Below are 25,129 nucleotides of genomic sequence, written 5' to 3' on the forward strand. Positions count from 1 at the left end.
TTCAAGTGTTTCAACATTTGGGTATCATGGCCCTTTAATGCCGTTTGTCGAGGTACATTAAAGAGGACATTAAGAAAAGTATGTGAACTGGCGACAACATGGTCCTTTCACAGATCAACTGGATTTTGACATTTACTTACTGTCTGCTGCAAAGAGTTGTTATATAACCAAATTTTCTACTTACTATAATGTACAGCTACTGTAATTTCAGGCCCCAGTTTATAATATTTGATTTATATTCTGTTATTCTTGAAAATATCATGTGTTTAGTCTCATATATGTAACAGAAACAGTGTACTTAATCTTATGAAGTACATTTGCAAACTGAGAAGTAAAGAGGCCTTGTATTGTACGCTCTTCACCAGAGCTCTCATACTGACACTGTTTGATATTAACAATGATAGATATGGATTGTAACTGGTTCAGCTCTACAGACATTTGCACCAAGTAATCAGGAACAAGCCGTGTAAAAGGTCCTCAGGTCGTAGGAGGGGAAAAAAAAAAACAGAACACAAAAGAAGTACACTAGAAAAAAAAAAAGATTTGTGCTTAAAATATTGTCTCTGAAAAGATAACCACAGCCATCTTGATACAGAGGTGCAAACTTTCTTAGAATCATCCAAACTTGTATTAATTTTGTTTACCCTGTTACAGATATTCAAATGTTTGCACTACACTGCACTGCACTGGCTAATGCTACCAACGGCGACCTCTCAATGCATTACAGCAGATTATTTTATTTACTTCATGGAAAAGGAAATTTCACGTCAGTAACACCAGTGCATGCAAATATATGCAGGTATTACTCTATAGAGTCCAATGGGAGCCTCGTTCTTATGCCGTGAGAAATGGCTGAGAACCTAGCACAGCGAAGGGGGTCGCAGAGCGATGGGCAGCAGATTTTATATGAATATACATATATATTTATGTGTTTTTAGGTGTATATAAACCTAGTAACACAGCTCCTAAATATTCTTACTGGCTCCTAATTTTTTAACAGATTTGTCAAGCGCTGGTATATAAGATATACATATTTATTTATAGAGAACACACAATTCCCCATAGACCACAACGTAAAGGCACTTTTCAATGCTGGTTTTCTTTTTTCTAACACCCTACACCCGCTTAATTTAACCCATAAAAACTGCTTTGTGCAGTTTTTTAATTAAAAAAAAATTCTAATATTTTTAAAATTAACAAAACCCACACTAGACTTCAATTTTGGGGCAATTGGATCACTTTTGGAAAATTAACCAGAGATCTGATTCCTGGTTAATTTTAGGAGCGATAATTGCTACCACTTGCCACTTCTAATGGCTGTTTATTTAATTGCATGATAAATTAGCGCTCCACTTGTAATCTAGCCTATTGTATTGTGGCTTACACCTTGCACCCAGGCATTTATATATACATATAGTGGATATAAAAAGTCTGCACACCCCTGTTAAAATGGCAGGTTTCTGTGATGTAAAAAATGAGACAAAGATAAATCATTTCAGAACTTTTTTCAGCTTTAATGTGACCTATGACTCAATTGAAAAACAAACTGAAATATTTTAGGTGAAGGGAAGTAAAAATAAAAAATACTTTGTTGAAGCAACTTTTGATTTTATTACAGCACTCAGTCTTTTGGGGTATGAGTCTATCAGCATGGCACATCTTGACTTGGCAAGATTTGCTCACTCTTCTTTGCAAAAACACTCCAAATCTGTCAGATTGCGAGGGCATCTCCTGTGCACAGCCCTCTTCAGATCACCCCACAGATTTTCGATTAGATTCAGGTCTGGGCTCTGGCTGGGCCATTCCAAAACTTTAATCTTCTTCTGGTGAAGCCATTCCTTTGTTGATTTGGATGTATGCTTTGGGTCGTTGTCATGCTGAAAGATGAAGTTCCTCTTCATTTTCAGCTTTCTAGCAGAAGCCTGAAGGTTTTGTGCCAATATTGACTGGTATTTGGAACTGTTCATAATTCCCTTTACCTTGAATAAGGCCCCAGTTCCAGCTGAAGAAAAACAGCCCCAAATCATGATGCTGCCACCACCATGCTTCACTGTGGGTATTGTGTTCTTTTGGTGATATGCAGTGTTGTTTTTGCGCCAAACATATCTTTTGGAATTATTGCCAAAAAGTTAAACCTTGGTTTCATCAGACCATAACACATTTTCTCACATGCTTTTGGGACACTTCAGATGTGTTTTTGCTAAATTTAGTTGGGCTTGGATGTGTTTCTTCGTAAGAAAAGGCTTCCGTCTTGCTGTCTACCCCAAAGCCCAAACATATGAAGAATACGGGAGATTGTTGTCACATGAACCACACAGCCAGTACTTGCCAGATATTCCTGCAGCTCCTTTAATGTTGCTGTAGGCCTCTCGGTAGCCTCCCAGACCAGTTTTCTTCTCGTCTTTTCATCAATTTTGGAGGGACATCCAGTTCTTGGTAATGTCATTGTTGTGCCATATGTTCTCCACTTGATGATGACTGTCTTTACTGTGTTCCATGGTATATCTAATGCCATGGAAATTCTTTTGTACCCTTCTCCTGACTGATACCTTTTAACAATGAGATCCCTCTGATGCTTTGGAAGCTCTCTGCGGACTATGGCCCCAAGTTGTCAAGGTCTGTCGGGCCTGATCAGACAGTGCGGATCAGGTCCGACAGACCTCGCTGAATACGGCGAGCAATACGCTTGCCGTATTCAGCATTGCACCAGCAGCTCACAAGAACAGCTGGTGCAACGCCGCCCTCTGCAGACTCGCGGCCAATAGGTCGCCAGCAGGAGGGTGTCAATCAACCCGATCGTACTCGATCGGGTTGATTTCCGGCGTTGTCTGTCTGTCTGCCTGCTCAAAGCAGGCGGACAGGTTATGGAGCAGCGGTCTTTGTGACCGCTGCTTCAAAACTGCTGTTTCTGGAGAGCCTGAATGCTCGCCAGAAACACGAGGCATCAATCTCCATTCGGAGCTTGATAAATATGACCCTATGGCTTTTGTGTAGGATGCGACTAAGAAAATGTCAGGAAAGACCAACTAGAACAGCTGAACTTTATTCAGGGTTAATCAGAGACACTTTAAATTATGGCAGGTGTGTGATGACTCTTATTTAACATGATTTTGAATGTGATTGCTTAATTCTGAACACAGCTACATCCCCAGTTATAAGATTTATAGGTCACATTAAAGGTGGAAAAAGTTCTGAAATGATTTATCTTTGTCTAATTTTTTACATCACAGAAACCTGACATTTTAACAGGGATGTGTAGACTTTTTATATCCACTGAAAAGTCCTGGTGAGTGCACTCTTCTTTTGCCTTGAAAACAAGTCTATATTTCTTTATACTAAAGCAATGAACAAAATGTTTTGTAATATTTTATGTCACTTTTAGTAATTTACATTACATTTTATTTTTATTTTCTTTAGAAATAGACTAATTCAAGAAAGCTACAAATAAAAAAACAAAAAAAAAAAAACAAAAGGAGCTTTTTTAGGGAGCAAAATACAGATCATTACATCCAGACAGTTTGAATATGGCAGAGAAAATTATTTCATTGGGTTTTTAAAGCTGCAAAGAATACACTGTAATTTATAGATTGTGTTGATACTTACCAAAATCATAACCTTCTGGAATTGTGTTATGTGCTGCTACTCCATATTTCAGAACATCCTAAAATAAACCATATCAAGAAAATAATTTATACTATATACAGATTCTACATTGTTTGAGTGTGAAGATGATATATTTTTTACACACATTTCTTTTAATGACATCCTACTATTAAAGCGACATAAAACATTTTTTCTTTTGTGATTCAGATACAACATACAATGTTATTATATTTTATTCAACAGTAACCTTTCAAAGATATATATGTATATTATTATTATTATTATTATTATTTTATTATTATTTATTTATTTTCCCCTTTTTATTGATTTAATTCCAGATTACATCTGTGTGCTACCTCAGTGTTAGTTTGGATTGATTCATGCCTAGTTCATGTTGGGAGGACAAGACTGTGAGGTTTAGCTATATATGGAGCTGATCCTAGATTGATACTAAGGTTTGTGTGTCATAAAGCATATTATGCCTGTCATATATCTCAGCCTCCAATCACCACTGCTGCTCATGAGACTACCTAGGTATACTTTCAATGAAGGATATCAACAGAACAAAGCAGAAGTACATTGCAAATGATTTTCAAACCTGTCCTCAGGCCTCCCCAACAGGCCAGATTTTCAGGATTACCTTGGGTGAGAGCAGGTGAAATAACCATGTTTACTAATCAGCTGATTATTTCACCTGTGCTCTAGTTCAGATATCCTCAAAATCTGGCCTGTTGGGGAAGACTGAGGACAGGTTTAAAAACCAGTGCTCTAGTGGCATGATGAAAGTTTAATTTTTATTTTACTGTTCTTTTAAAGGTCTATAAAAGTCAAAAAACGATGTGCTCTAATTCTATGTTTATAATAATATTTAATCAGTTTGCAAATAGGGTGTAAAAGGTTTTTGTCAAGTTGTACACTAAAACATGAAATACTAAATTTATGTAATAACTTACCAAAGCCTCATTGTAACTGCGATAATAATACATTTCTGATTTAACGTTCCAATAGGCAAATAGGTTATCTAGTCGAACAACCTAAATATAAAACACAACTTATTAAGTCAGCACAAAACTAAGAAGTCAGTAAATCAAGACAACATCTAAATTAGGTAAAAGGCTACTGAACATAAAGAAGGCTACTGAACATAACATGCAGGACAGTACACTAATAAACAGTTGCTTTTTTTCAGATTAAAGAGAATCTACCACATATTCTGGGCAAATTAGCAGTGTTAACCTGTAAATATAAGTGAAACCTGAAATAAGGGGAATCTTTCTGAAACACATGGTAAAAACATAAGTAACTAATTTCCAATATAATTCATCATAAACAATTATTATATTTTAATTGGGATTGAGGATTAATACAAACTGAAAATATAATGGTGCTTATTTACAATTGAATTTCCTTTAATGCAGTCAATGGCAAAGTGTTGTCATTCACATTACTCAAAAAATGAGAATAAAGACAACAACATGTCATCATTGCTCTGAGGGGACCCCCCTCCTTCTCTGATCACAAGACTCTCCACCATCACAGGCCTCACTATCTTGGCCCTTGCACCACACAGAGACACATGTCTATTCAAATGAGTGGTTGCATGTTTCTCTAAAATACAGGCGATTATTGTAAAATGGTAAGATACAGTGTTAAAAAGAAAGTGCAAGACAAAGGGCTCAGGTGTCAATCAAGTGTTTACCATGGCAACAGTAATCCACTGATAGCGCTATATGCTTATGGAACAAAGTTATGGGGAGGGGGTAGTCCTTGTCACTAACTGCCCAATACACAGAAGGTTGTGAAATCCCATAAATGATAGGGAGAGGGTTGTCCCTGTCACCCCCAGCCCAATACACAGATGGTTGTGAAACCCCATGTTTGAAATATTTAGGAAATAATGACTACCAGGCTAATGTATTCTATGTACACAAGAAAATTACATAAACAATATATTTTTTTAAATTTGGTATGGTACAATGTGGCCATTGTCAGGTATTTCTGCAAACTAAAATTATCTTAAAATGTTTGGTTTGCACATCCGGCTAAAAATATTTTTAACACAGGGGTGTGAAATAACTTAGCAAAAAAAGAGTTAAGAAAATACAATCAAAACTGATGTCAACTTTATAACCTCAAATAGCTCCATGTACAAGGAAGCTAATGCTGCTATGGAGCCCTTGCAAGGCAGGGGGTTTCCGCAATGTAACCCTCTCCGCCACATCCAATTTGGCAGAGATAAATTACCACAGATTCTTAATAGCATATGGACAGTAGACATAGATGTAGAGTGCTCACTACCTGATAGCTTCAAAGCAGGAAAGAACGGCTCCCAAGTTGGGAACCTTATCATAACGGAGCTTAGTACATGGGTCCCAAATGTCCAAAAGAGTCAGGAGTTTGGGGAGCGAGGGACTACACTCATCATTTGTAACCTATGTATGGAAATGACCACAGTATCATGTCAAATAATAACTATATTGTAATACTGTATTCTACTACACTTTAATTGTGATAATAGGATAGTGTGTTCTGATTGCCTTAAATTGTGATTATCTAAATCATATTATTTTACACTCTACTGAAAGGGAATAGGTCCCCCCCCCCACACACACACACACAAGAAGCATGACCCACATTTAAAAAACAGTCACCTAGTTTACGAGTTTTGCGTTATTTCACTCTCAGAGTTTCTGAAAAGCCTCCTTGTGCGTGAAATATTTTTTATAGGGATATTAGATTAGGTTTAATTGTTTTTATTTTTGATAATTTCGTTTATTTTTTTGTAATCTTTATTTTTCGTGATTTTAGTGTTTATTATTTTTGTAAACTTTTCGTAGGATTTGTTTTTTTTTTTGTTGTAATTTAGATTTTTTTTAATTTTTTTCATACGGTTAGGTTCTTTATAATTGTAATTTAGTATTTTTAATTGGTAGTTTTTTTTATTTTATTAGATTAGTTATGTTAATTTATAGTTTAATGTTAGGTTTATTTTTATTTCACAGGTAAGTTTTTATTTATTTAAAGCTAGTTATATTGTAATTTTAATTTAAAGTTAGGGGGGTGTAAGGTTTAGAGGTTAATAGTTTAATTTAGTGTTTTGCGATGTGGGAGGGAGTGCTGGATTGATGTTGCATTACAGGCTACAAAGCTTGCGGTATAGCTATACCGACAACTCAAAATAGCGGTGTTACTGCTTTTACGCTGAAATTGCCATTTTTTTAGCGTTAAAAGCCGAAACGCAAAACTCGTAATCTAGGTGAGTGTTAATTTAATCACCCTAAAATAGTAAAAAGCGTAAAATCTTTTTTAAATTTAAATGATAAAACATCCATAGGTCTTGCAGTTAATCAAAGTAATTGAAATCACCTGATAAACTGGGATATATTCATGATGAGCAATGGGAACTGTGCATCACTAAAATGCCTTGACTGATTAACACGCACCAAAAGAAAATTGAATAAATTATACAAACTACAAACATATACATACACCAAGGCCTATAACTCAAGAGACATTTTGCCTTGCAATGTGCAGGTAACATTTGCCTTTAAGATATTATTTCAGTATCCGGTAGAACAGGTAATATAAACCTATTTTTTGCTCAGGGCATAATGCTATATTTTAAACAAACAGGTTATTTTAGCTAACAAATTTAGCTAGACAATAAAAACACTGCATGCAAAATGTATTTGCTGATATATTTAAGTTACATATTTACTGTGTATATTTCTCAACTTTTAAAAACCATTTTAGTTACAACTTTATTGGTTGTTCAACAAATCTTGTTGAAGATGTACATGTAGAAGACATTTATACATTTTGAAACAAATGATATCTCAAAGGAATCAGAATGATTCCACATGAGTTTTCCTTTTATTGCTTTTATAATTAAAACCAGTGATTAAATAATTATTAACTGGTACAAACTTCACTTTGCTCTCACCCCCATTTTGAAAAAGTTTAACAGACAGGACTTAATCTCCCTACAGTCAGAGATCATTCACTTTATCAATGGTAAGAAGCAATCGAGAATTCCCTCCCGTATTCTAACCAGACAGACAGCTAGGGGGAATTGGAGCCCCTAATCTAATAGACTACTATGATGCATCCAGACTAGCCCAAACTTCATTATTAGGATCCACAAGAAAAGATATAGGGGCCCATTTATCAATCTCCCTGCAGACTCGCCAGAAACAGCAGTTATGAAGCAGCGGTCACAAAGACGGCTGCTCCATAACCCTGTCGAGTACAATCTGGTTGAATGACACCCCCTGCTCGCGGCCGATTTGCAACGAGTCTGCAGGGGGCGGCGTTGCACCAGCAGCTCTGGTGCAATGCTGAATACGGAGAGAGTATTGCTCTCCGCATTCAGCAAGGTCTTGCGGACCTGATCCGCAGTGTCGGATCAGGTCCGCAAGACCTTTAGTAAATAGGCCTCACTATATGGACTAAGTTAGAATCAGACTTAGGACACCAGAATTCACCGGAAGACTTTATATGGGATAGATCTACATATCGACACAAAACCCAAAACTACCCTCAAACCATTAATTTCTTGATTGACCTCTGGACGATCTTAACAAAAAATTGCTGGCAGAATTTTCCTCTAAAATGCCCCTACGGTATCTCATTCCGGCGGAGTATAGAAAACAAATAGATAAATGGAAAAACAAAGGCCTCTACCGAGTGGGGGGACTTTCTTTCACGTAACAAACCTTTAACTTTCACTCAGGTACAAAACATCATAGCACCAGATACACTTCAGTGGTACTTATACCTACAACTTACTTCTGCTCTCAACAAGTTTTCACCAAACATACCTATTCAACTTAGCACATCCCTAGAAAAACTATGCAGCACTGATAACAGACCTAAAAAAACGATATCACAAATATATATAACACTACAATCTACATTATGTGATACTAAAACACCCATCATTCTCAGATGGGAAACAGATATAGGAACAACACTAAATATACACAAATGGAATGAGGTGTTTTACTCCTCCTGCAGAGTCCTGATAAGCGCCGGCCTAAGGGAAAACTGCTTTAAAACCATCTTTCCACTAAGAACATCTTGTTTCCTGAATGGAGGTACTAGATACTGTTACAGGGGATGCAAAACGGAAGGCACTTATGCACACATGTGGTGGTAGTGCACCAAGGTTAACTATATTTGGACAACCTTGTCCACCTATATCAGCACACTGTTGGATTAGCGGTTATCTCTAACCATGTCTCAAGGTTTATTAAACACATCACTATTAAATTACCACAAGCACATCAACACCTTCATTAGGATATTATGCACTGTTACGAGAATCTGCATTGCCAGACACTGGAAAGAAGGAGCACCGACATGGCAGGAAATACTGCACAAAATTAAAATGAGATATTTACTACATGAATCGGCAGAAACGATATAAGCCATGACAGACATATTTCATGAAATCTGGTATTACTGGTTGATGCAGACAACTCGAAATACCATAGGGCAGGGGTCTTGAAGTACCAGCCCGCGGGCCAATTCCAGCCCAAGAACCGGTTACAATACGGCCCGCCCATGATATACCAGAATAGAGCTGTTTATTTAAAAAAAAAATTATTAATTGCTTATTTTGTTTGTCAAGTGAGTATAGCGACATCATGTGGTGGTGGTGGTGGTGGGGGGGGTTGGAGCTGCAAGTAGACAGAGGATGGCGACATCACGTGGGGGTGGAGCTGCAATCTTAGTTAAGCCCCTGAGTGCGCAGTGAGATAGAATTGGCACCATAGCAGCAGGGTGTGAAAGTAGGAGCGAATGAGCAGTAGAAGAGCGGTTTGTTTCTTTGGCCTGGGGGTGTAGTGTCACTGTCAGCTGGACTGTGCGACGATCTGAGCATAAGCAGGCAGAAGAGGTTGATCAAGGTATGTGCTGCCTTGATCTTATACTTATAGATTTTTTTTGTGTGTATAAAATGTAAGTCTGTAGTGTAGCTTACTTTTATTATTAAAAAAGAAATACAAAAGTGCACATTCTACTAACAAAATGATTGCACACTGCACAGCTAAGATTCTGGACTAATAATGTTCTTCCCCTGCCTAGTAAATTGACATTGTCCCACCCCTGTATGTGTTTGTGTATAAAAATATATAAAAAAAATATAGTCACGGATGTTACTAACCCACACAAAAAGGGAGGTGAAGAAGGCAGAGAAAGCAAGGGGAGGGAAATGAGGCAAAGAAGGCAATAGCAAAAAGGGAGGGGAAGAAGGCAGAGAAAGCAAGGGGAGGGAAAGTAAGCAGAGAAAGCAAAAGAGAGAGGAAGAAGGCAGAGAAAGTGAGGGGAGGGAAATGAGGCAGAGAAAGCAAAAGGGAGGGGAAGAAGGCAGAGAAAGTGAGGGGAGGGAAAGGAGGCAGATAAAGTGAGGGGAGGAGAAGGAGGAGGAGAAAGCGAGGGGAGGGGAAGGAGGCAGAAAAAGGGAGGAGAAGGAGGAAGAGAAAGCGAGGGGAGGGGAAGGAGGCAGAGAAAGTGAAAGGGAGGAGGAAGAGAGCAAGGGGAGGAAAGGAGGCAGAGGACACAAAGGAGTGAAAGGAGGCAGAGAAAGAGAGAAGGAAAAAGAGGCAGAGAAAGCAATGGGAGGGAAAAGAGTTAGAGAAAGTTAAAGGGAGGGGAAGGAGGCAGAGAGAGAAGGGTTGAAAGGAGGCAGAAAAAGCAAAGGAGGGAAAGGAGGCAGAGAAAGTGAGGGGAGAAAAAAAAAAAAAAGAGGCAGAGAAACATGGAAAAAAGAGGCAGAAAAAGTGGGACAGGAAACCAGGCAGAAAAAGTGAGGGGAAGAATTCAGAGAGCGAGGGAAGGAAAAGAGGCAGAGTAAGCAAAGCAGGGAAAGGAGGCAGAGAAAGTTAAAGGGAGGGGAATGAAGTAGAGAGCAAGGGGAGGAAAGAAGGCAGAGAAAGCAAAGGAGGGAAAAGAAGGCAGAGAAAATGAGGGGGGAGAGGCAGAGAAAGCGAGGGGGGGAGGCAGAGAAAGAGAGGGGGAGAGGCAAATCAAGCGTGGGGGGGCAGATAACGGGAGGAGAAGGCAGAGAAAGTGAAAAGGGAGGAGGAAGAGAGCGAGGGGAGGAAAGGAGGCAGAAGAAGCAATGGAGGGAAAGGAGGCAGAGAAAGAGAGAAGGAAAAAAATGCAGATAAAGCAATGGGAGGGAAAAAAAGAGTTAGAGAAAGTTAAAGGGAGGGGAAGGAAGCAGAGAGCGAAGGGAGGAAAGGAGGCAGAAAAAGCAAAGGAGGGAAAAGAGGCAGAAAAACGTGGAGAAAAAAAAGGAGGCAGAAAAAGTAGGATGGGAAACCAGGCAGAGAAAGTGAGGGGAGGAAATTGAGACAGAGAAAGTGAAAGGGAGGCGAAGAATTCATAGAGCGAAGGGGGGAAAGAGGCAGAGAAAGCAATGGGAAGGAAAAAGAGGCAGAAAAGCAAGAGGGGGAGAGGCGAGAAAGCAAGGGGGGAGGGGCAGAGAAAGCGAGGGGAGGGAGAGCCAGAGAAAGCGAGGGGAGGGAGAGCCAGAGAAAGCGAGGGGAGAGAGAGCCAGAGAAAGCGAGGGGAGAGAGAGCCAGAGAAAGCGAGGGGAGAGAGAGCCAGAGAAAGCGAGGGGGGAGAGAGCCAGAGAAAGCGAGGGGAGAGAGAGCCAGAGAAAGCGAGGGGAGGGAGAGGCAGAGAAAGCGAGGGGAGGGAGAGGCAGAGAAAGCGAGGGGAGGGAGAGGCAGAGAAAGCGAGGGGAGGGAGAGGCAGAGAAAGCGAGGGGAGGGAGAGGCAGAGAAAGCGAGGGGAGGGAGAGGCAGAGAAAGCGAGGGAAGCGGAAGGAGGCAGAAAAAGGGAGGAGAAGGAGGAAGAGAGAGTGAGGGGAGGGGAAGGAGGCAGAGAAAGTGAAAGGGAGGAGGAAGAGAATGAGGGGAGGAAAGGAGGCTGAGGAAGCAAAGGATGGAAAGGAGGCAGAGAAAGAGAGAAGGAAAAGGAGGCAGAGAAAGCAATGGGAGGGAAAAGAGTTAGAGAAAGTTAAAGGGAGGGTAAGGAGACAGAAAGCAAGGGGAGGAAAGCAGGCAGAGAAAGCGAGGGGGGTAAAAGGCAGAGAAAGCGAGGGAAGGGAATAGAGGCAGAGAAAGTGAGGGGGGAATAGAGGCAGAGAAAGTGGGATGAGAAAGGAGGCAGAGAAAGCAAAGGGAGGGAATTGAGACAGGGAAAGCGAAAGGGAGTGTAGGAGGCAGAGAAAGCGTGGTAGGGACTTGAAAACATTACAGAAAGTAAAGTTTGGAAGGAAGAGGGAGGGAGGGATGGGAAGCTGCACTATGGAAAAAAAGTGTGAAGAGGTAGGGCACCCTATCTAACAATCACGAGGAGGTAGAGGGCACAACTACACTACAGAAAAAAATAAAATAAATTTAAAAGAAAATACATCTAAACTAGGTACTAGCGGGGAAAGGAGGGTTAAAGATTTGTTGGCGGGGGGATCAGGAAGGTCGGAGGGTTAAAGAGGGTTCTCTACACTGAAGAATAAAAACAATAATTAAAAAAAAAAAAAAAAAAAAAAAACCTAAACCACATACTGACAGACTGTCTGCCAGTACCTAAGATGGTGGGGAGGAGTGTGGGTGAGGGGGGCTTATACAGAGCTGTTTGGGAGGGATCAGGGAGGTGGGAGGTATCAGCTGGGAGGGTAATCACTGCATTACAATACTATTACCCTTAGATGCTAACTAATCAACCTCTTCAATGCCGAGTATTTCAGAACTGTGGTGCGCAGCTGCTGTTAGTGGCCTTCTAATTACCAAAAAGCAATGGCAAAGCTATGCACGTCTGCTATTTCTGAACAAAGGGTATCCCAAAGAAACTTTTATGTTATGTAAATAACTATAGTAAGAAACCCAAAATTTGTGAAAGTTATTTTTGTTTACATAATCGCATTTGACGGCAAAATGATTGCATTACATATACCAAAATGAGCCTAGATCAATACCTTAGGTTGCATGTGGGTGCAGTCAGTAATGGTTTAAAAAACAAAATTTATGCTTACCTGATAAATTATTTTCTTTCCTGGTATGGAGAGTCCACTAATACATTCTTATTACCAGTGGGAATTCAACTCCTTGTCACCAGGAGGAGGGAAAGAACACCCCAGCAAATTTTATTTTCTTTCCAATGATATGGAGAGTTCACAAATCCATTCTAATTACCAGTGGGAACCAATACCCAAGCTAGAGGACACAGAATGGAAAGGGAGGGAGAAACAAGACAGGCGGACCTAAACTGAGGTCACCACTACTTGAAGAACTTTTCTCCCAAAAGAAGCCTCAGCTGAGGCAAAAACATCAAATTTGTAAAATTTTGAAAAGGTACGTAACAAGGACCAAGTGGCCACCTTGCAAATTTGCTCCATGGATGCCTTATTCTTAAAGGCCCAGGAAGAAGAAACATCCCGAGCTGAATGAGCCGTAATCCTCTCAGGAGGCTGTTGTCCAGCTGTCTCATAAGCCAAACGAATGACACGTTTACCAACAAACACAACAAAAAAAGCCGAAGATTGACGAAATTCCTGGCGATAGAATTTTAAGACACAAACCACATCCAGTTAATGTAGCAGACGCTCCTTCTGAGAAGAAGGATTAAGACACAACGAAGGAACGACAATTTCCTGATTGATATTGCGGTCCGAAACCACCTTAGGAAGAAATCCCAATTTAGTACAAAGGGCCACCTTATCCACATGGAAAATAAGATAAGGGGGATCACACTGCAGAGCCAAAAGTTCTGAGACTCTACGAGCAGAAGAAATAGCCAACAAGAATAAAACTTTCCAAGACAACAGTTTAATATCAACAGCATGCATAGGCTCAAACGGTGCCTGCTGCAAAACCAGAAGAACTAGATTAAGACTACAAGGGGGGAGTAAAAGGTTTAACAGGCCTGATTCTGACCATTAGACAGGCCTGATTCTGAAGAGGGCCGGAACAAAAGACTAAACATCAGGTAAGTTGGCTAAGCGTTTATGCAATAGAACCAAAGTGGCAGAGATCTGACCCTTTAGAGAACTAACTGACAAACCTTTCTCCAGACGCTCCTGGAGAAAAGACAAAATACGGGGAACTCTCACCTTGCGCCAAGGAAAACCCAGAGATTTGCACCAGTATAAATATGTGTGCCAAACCCTATGATATATTTTGCCAGTTACTGGCTTACGAGCCTGGATCAAGGTATCAATAACCTTTTCAGAAAAACCTCGTCTAGACAAGACTAGGCGTTCAATCTCCATGCAACTTTAGAGAATCTAGATTTGGATGAAGAAAAGGACCCTGAAGAAGTACAAGGTCTTTCTTCGGTGGAAATTTCAATGGAGAAGAGGACAATATCTTCACTAGGTCCGCAAACTAAATTCTGCGAGGTCAAGCTGGAGAAATTAGAATCACTGAAGCCAGCTCCTGTTTAATCCGGGCTATCACCCAAGGAAGGAGGGCAAACGGAAGAAACAGGTAAATCGGACCTAAATCCCATGGAACCGCTAGAACATCCACCAGAACTGCTTGCAGATCCCTTGATCTGGATCTGTATCTGAGAAGTTTGCTGTTTAGACGAGACGCCATTAGGTCCAACTCCGGAAACTCCAACTGAGGGTTATCATTGAGAATACTTCCGGATGAAGAGCCCACTCCCCTGGGTGAAAAGTCTGCTTGCCCAGCTAATCTGCTTCCCAGTTGTCCACACCTGGGATGTGAATGGCCGAAATGTGGCAGTTGTGAGACTCCGCCCACAGAAGGATGCGAGAAACCTCCTTCATCGCTAAGGCACTCCTTGTTCCTCCCTGATGGTTGATATAAGCCACTGATGTAATGTTGTCCGATTGGAATCTGATAAACCGGACCGAACTCAGATGAGGCCATACTATCAGGGCATTGAAGATTGCTCTCAGTTCTAAAATATTTATTGAAAGGACGGACTCCTCCTGAGTCCAGGTCCCCTGAGCTCGTAAGGACCCCCAAACTGCTCCACAGTCAGAAAGGCTGGCATCCGTAGTCACAATATCCCAAGATGGTCTCAAGAAGCATATGCTTTGAGACATATGATCCTGACAGAGCCACCAGGAGAGAGTCTCTCACCATGTTGTCTAGAACTATCCTTTGAGAGAGGTTTGAGTGGTCTCCGTTCCATTGTCTGAGCATGCATAACTGTAGAGTTCTCAGATGAAAGCGAGCAAAAGGAATAATGTCCATGGAGGCCACCATGAGACCAATTACTTCCATACTTTGAGTGTTGGACAGAGGACTGAAGAGAAAGGCAGGAAGAAAGAAGTTTGGACTTTCTTGCTTCTGTCGAGATCAAATCTATGATTGTCCCTTAAAAACAGACTTGGAATCAGGGAACTCTTGTCCAGATTCATAATCCACTTGTGAGAGCAGAGAGTAAACAGAGAATGTGTATGGGATCTTGCTAAATGAAAAGATGGTGACTGAACCAAGATATCATCCAGGTATGGTGCCACAGCAATTCCTTGAGACCTGGCCACTGCCAAAAGAGCCCCCAGAACCTTCGTAAAGATTCTAGGAGCCGTGGCCAGACCAAAAGGAAGAGCCACAAACTGAAAATGTTTGTCAATAAAAGCAAACTGACGGAATTGAAAATAATCCTTGTGAATAGGAACATGAAGGGAAGCTTACTTTAGGTCAACGGTGGTCATGAATTGACCCTCCTGAACCAACGGGAGAATGGAATGAATGGTCTCCATTTTGAAGGACGGAACCCTGAGAAATTTGTTGAGGCATTTCAGGTCCAGAAGGAGGTAGAAAAAAATCCTTCCTTCTTGGGAACCACGAACAGATTGGAATAAAATCCTCTGCCTTGTTCTGCCAGAGGAACAGGGACGATCACTCCTAGGGTATTCTTGAAACAATTTAAGAATACCTCTCTTTTTTCCTGGGTTACTGATAACCTTGACAGGAGAAATCTGCCTCTCAGAGGACAAGATTTGAAACCTATCATATCCGTGAGAGACAACCTCCACCATCCAAGGATCTGGAACATCTCGAATCCAAGTCTTTTGAAAAAGAGAAAGTCTGCCCCCTACTTGATCCGATCTCGGACCGGGTGCGAATCCTTCATGCCGATTTGTTCTCAGAAGGCTTCTTGGACTGCTTGCACTTATTCCAAAGTTAGTTAGGTCTCCAGGAGGACTTGGTCTGCTCAGGTTTGGAAGAAGAAGAGGATTTCTGTCCCTTGAAATTACAAAAGGAACGAAAATTAGAAGCTTGGCAACCCTTAGGTCTAGTCTTCTTATCCTGGGGAAGAAAGGCCCCTTTTCCACCTGTGACAGTGGAAATGATGGTGTCCAGACCATGACCAAACAAGGTCTTCCCTTTAAAGGGAAGAGAGAGGAAATCTAGACTTGGAAACCATGTCTGTCGACCAAGACTTTAACCACAAGGCTCTGCGTGATAGAATGGCAAGACTGGAAGTCTTTGCACTCAGATGTACCACCAGCAAACTGGCATCACAAATGAAGGTATTTGCCAGCTTTAATGCCTTGATCCTGCCCTGGATACCCTCCAAAGTATTCTCCTCCAAAATGAGTTCAGATAAGGAGTCGCACCAATAAGAGGTTGCGTCAGCGACCGCTGCCATACTGGCCACAGGATGCCATAGCAGACCTTGGTGAAGAAAAATCTTTCTTAAGTTCCCCTCCAATTTTCTATCCATGGAGACCTTAAAAGAAGTACTATCCTCCAGAGGAATCGTAGTCCTCTTAGCCAATGTGAAGATAGCTCCACCCACCTTAGGAATAGTACACCAGAGCTCAAATACAGAGTCCACGACAGGAAACATTTTCTTGAAAACAGGAGAAGGGGTAAAAGGAACACCCGGTTTCTCCCATTCCTGAGAAATAATATCCGACATGCGATCTGGAACAGGAAACACTTCCACAGATCTAGGTCTGACATCAAAAACTTTATTCAGTTTAGTAACCTTAGGAGTCTTAGAAATAGTAGATTCTGAATCCTCTAGAGCAGCCAGAACCTCATTAAGCAATATACAGAGGTGCTCAAGCATAAATCTAAAACTAACTTCCTCTGAGTCTACAATACTAACCACCGTAGAATCTGATTCAGAGATTTGACCTTTAGAGACTGCTGAAGAATGGTCATCCTCAGATAATTGAGATAAACTGACCAATGCAGCTTTGGCGTTAGAAGATAATCCTGACTTAGAGCATATATTCTTAGATTTTTTTTTTCTCTTACCCGAGATAGGTAAGTCACTCAGGGCCGCTAAGGTAAGCTGTGCTGCAAAATCACCTGGTAAACATACTCCCCCCAGGCACAGACTGAATAGAACCGCAGGGCACTGCTTGAGTAACTGCAAGGGACAGAGATTGAGGATAAATTTGGAGGCATATCAGGGCTAACAAAATCCTGAGAGGCAGAGGGCTCTGAGGGGTTACATTTTTTTTGTGCAGAAAATCTTTATTTATAGACTGCAAAACATTTGATACACACATGGAACAAAATTGTACAGGGGGAATCACTTGGGTCTATAAGCAATATAAACATTTATCAAACGAAACAGAGAAATCTTGGTCTGAATCGATAATGTCCCAAAGGGTAATTGATTCCCAAAACCTATATCAATAGAAGCAAAAACCAATTCCTATGTCAAATAAAAATATTAGCAAAATATCTATATGCTCTAATCCTGCAAACTAGCTTTTACCAAACTGCAGGGATAAGAGCTAAAAACGGCACCGCTATACCCCCAGCCGATGCAGGAGTAAACTCACCACCTCCTGCAACCCTTCACAACAGTCCAATCAACTACGGAGATTACTGCTGCAATCCGCTACAGGAAGTCAGAAAAAAGACGTGTGGCCGCTGAGACCACATCTGAAATAAAAAAATGCGTCACCCATAAAAAAAAAAGTGTGAAAATACGCTGCGCTATACAAATATCACTTAAAATAAAAAAATCTTAAAGTGCCCTTCTCAGATTCTCCTTCATAATAAAAACACCAAAAATATGTGTAAGATAAATAAAGAATAAGCCTCAAAGTCCATGACAGCCTTGTCCTAGAAATGTAAATAATAAAGCACATTGTTTCTTTCTGCTGACAGTGCCATGCTTATACTGCCCAAATAAAAAATCCCAACCATGAAGAGATTTAATTAAATATCCCCAGTCTCCATAAATACATAGTAGAGGTATTAACCCCCAGAGTGCTTGAGCCTTCTCACCTAAGAAGGAAAAAAGCACTTACCTTTGGAGCTTCAGCTGTAGGGCAGACACAGCATCCCAGGTCTGACAGATCCAGATGACTTCTGACAGGGACCTGGAGATAAAGGAAAAGCAGAGTAACCAACCCTTGTTTTCCAGATGGGGGGGTTAGCATAAATTGTTGGAGGAGAAGCAAGGACTACCCTGCCGATCTCCAATAGCTAACAGCCACAACAACTCTTACTTAAGAGGATTACATGGACACAGTATTACCCCAATCCTTGCTTGCAGGGAAACTACCCATTAAAGGATATATTACATTTTCTTCAGAGCACCATCTTCGCACACCTCCTAGATACACAAAGGCAAAGAATGACTGGGGATTATGGTAAGTGGGAGGGATACTTATAGCTTTGCTGGGGTGTTTTTTCCTTCCTCCTGGTGGCCAGGAGTTGAATTCCCACTGGTAATTAGAATAGATTTGTGGACTCTCCATGCCATTGAAAAGAAATCAGATAATAGTACACTCATAGATCGATAGATAGATAGATAGACTTTTGAATTTACCTTGTAAAACAACTTAGAAGATTCATCATGTAGGCACGGATTCCAATTTTTATCGCATGTCTGTAGAAAAAAAAAAAGTTATTAGCACCTTTAGCTAAACTTGTTATGCCAACGTATCTATTGCACCTTTAGTAAGTATGCTAACAAGAAAAGACAAAAAGGGCAGTAAAAGTCAAAATTTAACTTAAAGTGAATGTCAATTTTGATGCTAAAGTGCCCGTTTTTTTAAAATTTGATTAAAAACAGGGGCACATTAATTCATCAAAATTTACATTTCACTCCTGTTGAGAGAAAAAAAAAAACTTACCTTTAATCCTTCACAGCAGCACCAGCTTCTTCCGGTTGTTGCAAGCCATTTCTGATGTCAGAAATGATGGATAGGTCATCCTCCAATCACGGCTTCCCCCACGGGGGAATCAGTGTCTGATTCAACACCGTGATTGGAGGAAGCCGGATTCCTCATTTTAGACCCAGGAATAGGCTTTGTGACGGGTGGAGGAAGCTGGAGCTGCTGTCAAGATTAAAAGATAAGTTTTTTTTCTCTACAGGAGTGAAATGTAAATTTTGATGAATTAAAGCGTCCCTGTTTATAATAGAATTTTTAAAAACCGGGCACTTTAGCATCATAATTGACATTCACTTTAAATGGATTGGATAGATTATGAAGTTTAAAAAAAAAAATTAAATTTACTTCTAATTCCAATTTACTTACATTATCAAATTTTCGTAGCACTCTTGGTATCTTTTCATAAACAGTAATCATATGTGAATTCAGGAGCATGTGTGTATTTTTTGCCTTCTTGCAGCAGTGTTTGCAACACTGTTTATAGCCATGTTATACATAATTGCAAACACTGCTGCCATAGACTGCTAAAGACTTGCGAACGCTCCTATCAGCCTACCTAGGTTTACTCTTCAACAGAGCATACCAAGAGAAAAAAGCAAGTTGTATAATGGAAGTACATTAGAAAGGTGTTTAAAATTGCACGCTCTATCTGAAACATGAAAGTTTAATTTTGATTTTACTGTCCCTTTAAATATAATTTAAATATGGTAAATAAAGCATTTGGTAGAAAGTACCAGACTTTAAATTGTAAGTTCATGAGCAAGGCTCTAAAGGCTTTTGTATCATCTTTCTCCTTTAGATTGCAAATTACAAAGTACAGCACAATCAGACTGTAGGCAAACAATGCTGTAATGACAAATTAATAAAGGGATATTCCAGACAAAATTGGAATCCACATGGATGCATTTCTTTTTTTTTTTTTTTTTTAACTTTTATTTATAGCAAAGAAGACACATTACAATAATCAGATATAAAATAGTGCATCACAGTAAAATTATTCCATACAAAATTTAAGAAATAACACTCAGTGTCAAGGTAAGGGTCAAAAGTCCCCCTTACATTAGTACATGACATAATAAAATACAAAAAATAGAAACACAAGCCAAGATTGGCCATGTAAATACCAGTTCCAAATAACATAATACACTTGTGCCGTATTTATAATCGTTCTTCTCCTTTGCTTATTTTTTACAATTAATACCCCCCAAACACACAAACAAACCAAAACAAAAACAAAAACAAAAACAACACACAGGAAAAAAAAAAAAAAAAAAAAAAGGGTACTAATATACCCAACTCTCTCCTCTCCCCCGCCCCCCCTAATCACCTCACACGGCGTCCGTCCCCCACTCTCCAGGAAAGTGGCCTGCTAGAATGTTTACCATGACATACTCAGCATCTCTGGAGGGTTTAATCAGTTTCTTTTGATGTACCAGGGGAAGAGATCTCACAAATGTTTCCCATTTTTTGAAAAATACAGGCAGAAATTTATCTTGTGGATAGGGAATATTAAATTGCTCAGTTGTGAAATGACTAATCATAGCGCTTTTAAATTGTGTCATTGTGGGTGCGGAAGAAGCTTTCCAAGATTTAAAAATAAGATTACGGGGGGCGGAGCCAACCGCCAAAGCAGCAGGACACGTTCTTGAAGAGCTCCTGAGGACAGTTCACTAAAATGTATATTCAAGGCATCTTAAAAACTTAAACAATTGATGTTGTACGTTTGACATAATATCGGGATAAGGCTTTTACCCTCGGAGTTTCACTAAACATTCTGCCAACACAGAAACTGACCAGTGACTAAGTAAACAGAGTCTTCGGCACTACAACTATAACGGGCTAGCCTAATCTCTAGCTTCCTGCCCAGTCGAGCGATTGTTTATCTGCCGCACTCTCATCATGGAGGTAGATTCACCATCCCTCATCCTACTTCTAGAAGCTCTGGGTAATAAGGCTGATACTCACTTCAATGGCTTGCGGGCCTGCATTCTGGAGCTACGCAATCAAGATGGCGCCGCTTCCCTGCCCTTATGTGACGCCTCTGAGTGGAGCAAGATAGAGATAACCCTGTTCACGCCACGCTCTCTCCAAAACACTCAGGAAGACAGGCCAGCCCGAGCTGTAGCATGCATCCCACAGGAATCAGAGAGTTGCTACTCAGTGAGGTCACTGCCTATTACCCAGCCTTGTGGTGCGGCTGGAGTATTGGATCCTACAAGACATAGCCTGTTGACCACCAGACGCCATCCCCCGGCCCTCTTGCCTTCTTACCTGCGCTCCCCACCTGCTCCAGCTAAACACATGGAGGGAGCTGGTGAAGCCGTTCCAGAAGCGATGACGGAGGTATTACTCCCTAGCGGTCAGCCAGCTGACCTGAGGCGGCAATCGAGGAAATCCCCCTCAGTAATGCATTTGCTGAGATCTGCGCACAGAAGTGGAATCGGCTAAAGCATTTCCCCAAATTAATCATCAGCTTAGCTATCTTATCGGCAGGGTTGATTTCTTCCATGTATAAAGTTGTTTCGACCGGAATTCTGCTAATATGGCATCTGTAATTATCTCTTATGAGCAAATAAATGACTAACATGTGAAATGAGACATTATCTTGAACCTAGAATGCCTGACTCAAATTATATACCAATCCTCTCGCTATGCATATACTAGGAAGGTATAAAACATTATTAAATATCCTGAAAGTGGCAAGGTCCGGTATTGCTTAAATTGTTCTCATGCCTAATGTTTTGACTTGTTAACTATATATGGTATAAGGGCACTGATTCCTAATATATGGGTTGTTATACATATGTTGATCTTTAGTTGGTAACTATTTTGCACTTATACTTTTGCAATTCACACCATAAGATAAGGTATTTAACCTAGAGCTAAGAGTACACTTATACGATGACTGTATGTCTGATTTTGTATATAGCACACTTAATGGTTACACCTGAGTTGAATTAGCTTTCTCTCTCAACTTACATGAGGCTCTAATTATCTTCAGAGTATTCAGTTGTTGGCTGTGCCACAGCTCATACGTGTCCAGTCAAACCAGGATGACAATACCCTAGCTTAATTCATGTTTCATGTTCTGTAACATACTCTAATAACAAACACCTCTTCTCCTTATTATTCTCCTTTGCTTGATGCATGTTGTTTATACCTAAGTGTGCATGTTATATTATGCAAATACCTTTCCTTGCTGAGCTTGAACTGGAATGAGATAAACACTGCAATACCTATGTAGAGGACCTTGTGGTCTGAAGTCAGTTGCTAGCATATGTTCTTTTTGTTTTATGTATGCATAAACATGTGGAATTGACAAACTGGTATAGGTATTCTGATAGAACGCCAATGAGACATGGCTGTTTTTGGAGTTAAAAATTGTTTAGTTGAGAGAGTCATCTATATTAAGTCCATCATAGGTAGAGAAGGGGTAACAATAATTCTAGTAAATAGGGGGTTTGCTTTTAGTGCCCCTGGCACTCCCTTCTAATAATATTACAGATGCAGTCCTGTTTCAGTATAATTATAGCCTTGTTGGTGTATAACGCCATATATTGCCACATCACTGGTTATGTATATTGTGATAACTCCATATCTCCTAGTAGCTCCAAACTCAGCTTATATGGTCTGACAATTTATGATATTATTAAGAGTCACACTACTGCTATCTGTAATGTTCACCATGTATATAAGTATCAAAATAAGTATGTCTGTTTAGAGTAATTTTTTTTGCGGGAAAGGGTCATGCTATGCCTTTGAAATCTGTATAGTTTTTACCTATATCTTGACAGTTCTATTTATGTATGCTTTGTACTTTGATATTACCTAGCACTGTGTTCATAACTGCTTATTTCACTCTACTCTACTAACTATAGGTCCTAATAATATATTCTGATACCCTTAACATAGTGATGTATGCTGCTATATTCGTTGTGAGCACGAGTCGACCTGCCTATTGATTCTCATTTCTATAAAAATGCCAGTGTTGTAGACCCTTGCTCATGAAAACTATATCTAGATCTAGATCTTTTCTAAGGACATCCTAGCTGTTTAGATGCAAATCCGGTATATACTTTCAAATCATCCTGAGTCAGAAAGTCCACTATAGACACACTAATTGGATGTCAGGTTGCTGCTGTGTGTATGGATACTGTATGTTTACTTAGAAGGGTTCTGTATGCTAATCTAAGCATGTTCTACTGGTTGCGGCCGGACCAGCGGAATTAGCATTATTCCCAAGGAACCCGCCCGGGGCTCCTCTCCTCCCTTTCCCGTCGGTACTTGTTGCCTGCGGGTCATACCCCTACTCCCTTTTCCCTTGTCGCCGGTAGATGGCATATCCCCAGGAGAGGAGCTCCTCTGGAAGCCCCTTATATCTTATCTTATACCATGTTTCATATCATCTATCTTATATCTCATGTTACATACATCCTGATACCCTGCTGTGAGAATAATTGCTCCAGAATGAAATCTGCTCCATATTATACATAAAAGTCTAGGGACTTTGGGCAAGTTTCTACTTAAGTATATGTATAGAGTTCAGCTATAATGATGACAGCCTGGGAAACCTGTAAACTCCAATAGGACCTATGGCTCCGTCCCCCACCCTCACCTTTAGCTACTGTCCCCCCTTATTTTAGGTGGACAAATAAGCGGTATTAACCCGCCATAGATATCGCTTTGTTATAAGTTGCTCCCAGCCTTCTGTCTATAAAGAAAACGAGGCACTTTGCCCTCCGTTCACGTGTATCTAACGGGAGCAACTTGTCATGAATCCCTATAATTTGTCAATCTTCAAATAATAAATACACTTATTTTATAATTAATATATCATTCTATAGGAAGTATAACTTTCTCGGGTTGTTTAAAATTACTGAAAGTCTCTTTTTGTGTTATGACATAGGAAACGAAATAGTAAAGAGGTAAACTCGGAATGTAAAAGTTGTATTCCGTATTTATAGCCAATGTCTTATTAATAACATATGTACTATGTATTATAACAAGTCGCTGAATGTATACTGTTTGATGTTTTGTATACTTGATATTACCTCAATAAAAAACTTTGATTATAAAAAAAAAAAAAAAAAAAATAAGATTACGAGCTGTTAAGATTACAGTGTTTATCAAACTGTAGTTCTTGGTTATTCCCTGAAATTTCACCAAAAAAAAAATCTCCATTGGAGATAGTTTATGATCCAATTTCAGGACTACAGTCATCCAATAGGATATTTTCCCCCAGTATTGGCGTATTTTGGGGCAACTCCACAAGCAGTGAAATAGATCTGCACCTGATGACGAACATCTAGAGCAAAGAACCCTTGTCTTGTACCACTTGGAGAGAGCAGCAGGAGTAAGATATCTCTTAAGACCAATTTTTATCTGTGATCTCTCCAAGAAGTCGGAACCCAGCTTTGTTGTACTATTTTAAAGCTCCCAGTAATAGTCTGTTCGTTTATATCCGGGAAGTACGTGCCCCACATTGTAACCATATCGCTCACCTGCGTCCTTGACGCTTTCTGATTTATGAGAAGATATAGTGGGGAGATTATATAGATTCCTGCCGCATACAAGGAGATCTTGGCCTGTAGCTCACCCCGGGACCAGTTATTCCCATATTTTGAGCGCAGCTCTTGAAGAAAGTGCCTAACTTGGAGATAAGCGTAAAATTTGCGTGAATGTAAGTCAAATTGCATTGCAATATCTTCAAACAATAATGGAAAACCATCTGAGTCCTGTAATTGGCTCATATTTTGAAGACCTTTTAACGCCCAAATTTTAAATATCTGATTATTAAGACCTGGCCCAAACTCGGGATTACCACATATAGGTAAATATTGCGAGATGTAAGGGGAGCAATCATTTTCCACGCATAGCCTCTGCCAAGCCACTATGACATTCTTAAAGGTGGTCAGATAGAATATATTAGAAGGAAGAGAGGTAAGAGGGCAATGTGAAAGTGCCCTCAAACTAAAAGGGGCCACAATTTGATTTTCCCAAGTAACTGAGGAAATTTGGTCTTTCCCAGTTAACCAGTCTAAAGCAAATCTGGCTATAGTGACCAAATTATACGTTTGAATGTTAGGGAGAGCAAGGCCTGCTGACAACTTGGAATTCATGAGTCGGTGGGGCACTATGCGTGATCTCTTTCCGTTCCATAAAAAATTGGAACATGCCCTGTTAAACATGATAATATCTTTTTTATGTAAAAAACACGGGATATTCTGAAAAATGTAAAGAAGTTTTGGAAAAATGACTGATTTAATCAAAGTCACGCGAGCCGTTAAGGATATAGGCAACGAAGTCCACTCCTCTAGTTTTCTTTTACAGTAATCCAAGCCCGGCCTATAGTTTAACTTGTACCACTCTTCTGGGTTTCTAGATAGACAG

General features: G+C 40.1%; 1 protein-coding gene across 4 annotated transcripts in view; it reads right to left on the reverse strand.

The window, feature by feature from the left end:
- Positions 1 to 25,129, reverse strand: part of VPS13A (vacuolar protein sorting 13 homolog A) — a 767,672-nt gene that overhangs the window by 639,289 nt on the left and 103,254 nt on the right. For all 4 annotated transcript variants that reach the window (XM_053702484.1, XM_053702483.1, XM_053702481.1 and 1 more), the window contains exons 8-10: positions 18,394 to 18,453; positions 4,557 to 4,637; positions 3,604 to 3,661 (exon numbers count right to left, since the gene is read on the reverse strand). In XM_053702484.1, coding sequence (XP_053558459.1) covers positions 3,604 to 3,661; positions 4,557 to 4,637; positions 18,394 to 18,453 — 199 coding nt within the window. The remainder of the gene's footprint in view (positions 1 to 3,603; positions 3,662 to 4,556; positions 4,638 to 18,393; positions 18,454 to 25,129) is intronic.

The sequence above is a fragment of the Bombina bombina genome, chromosome 2, assembly GCF_027579735.1.
Source record: "Bombina bombina isolate aBomBom1 chromosome 2, aBomBom1.pri, whole genome shotgun sequence".
NCBI lineage: Eukaryota > Metazoa > Chordata > Amphibia > Anura > Bombinatoridae > Bombina > Bombina bombina.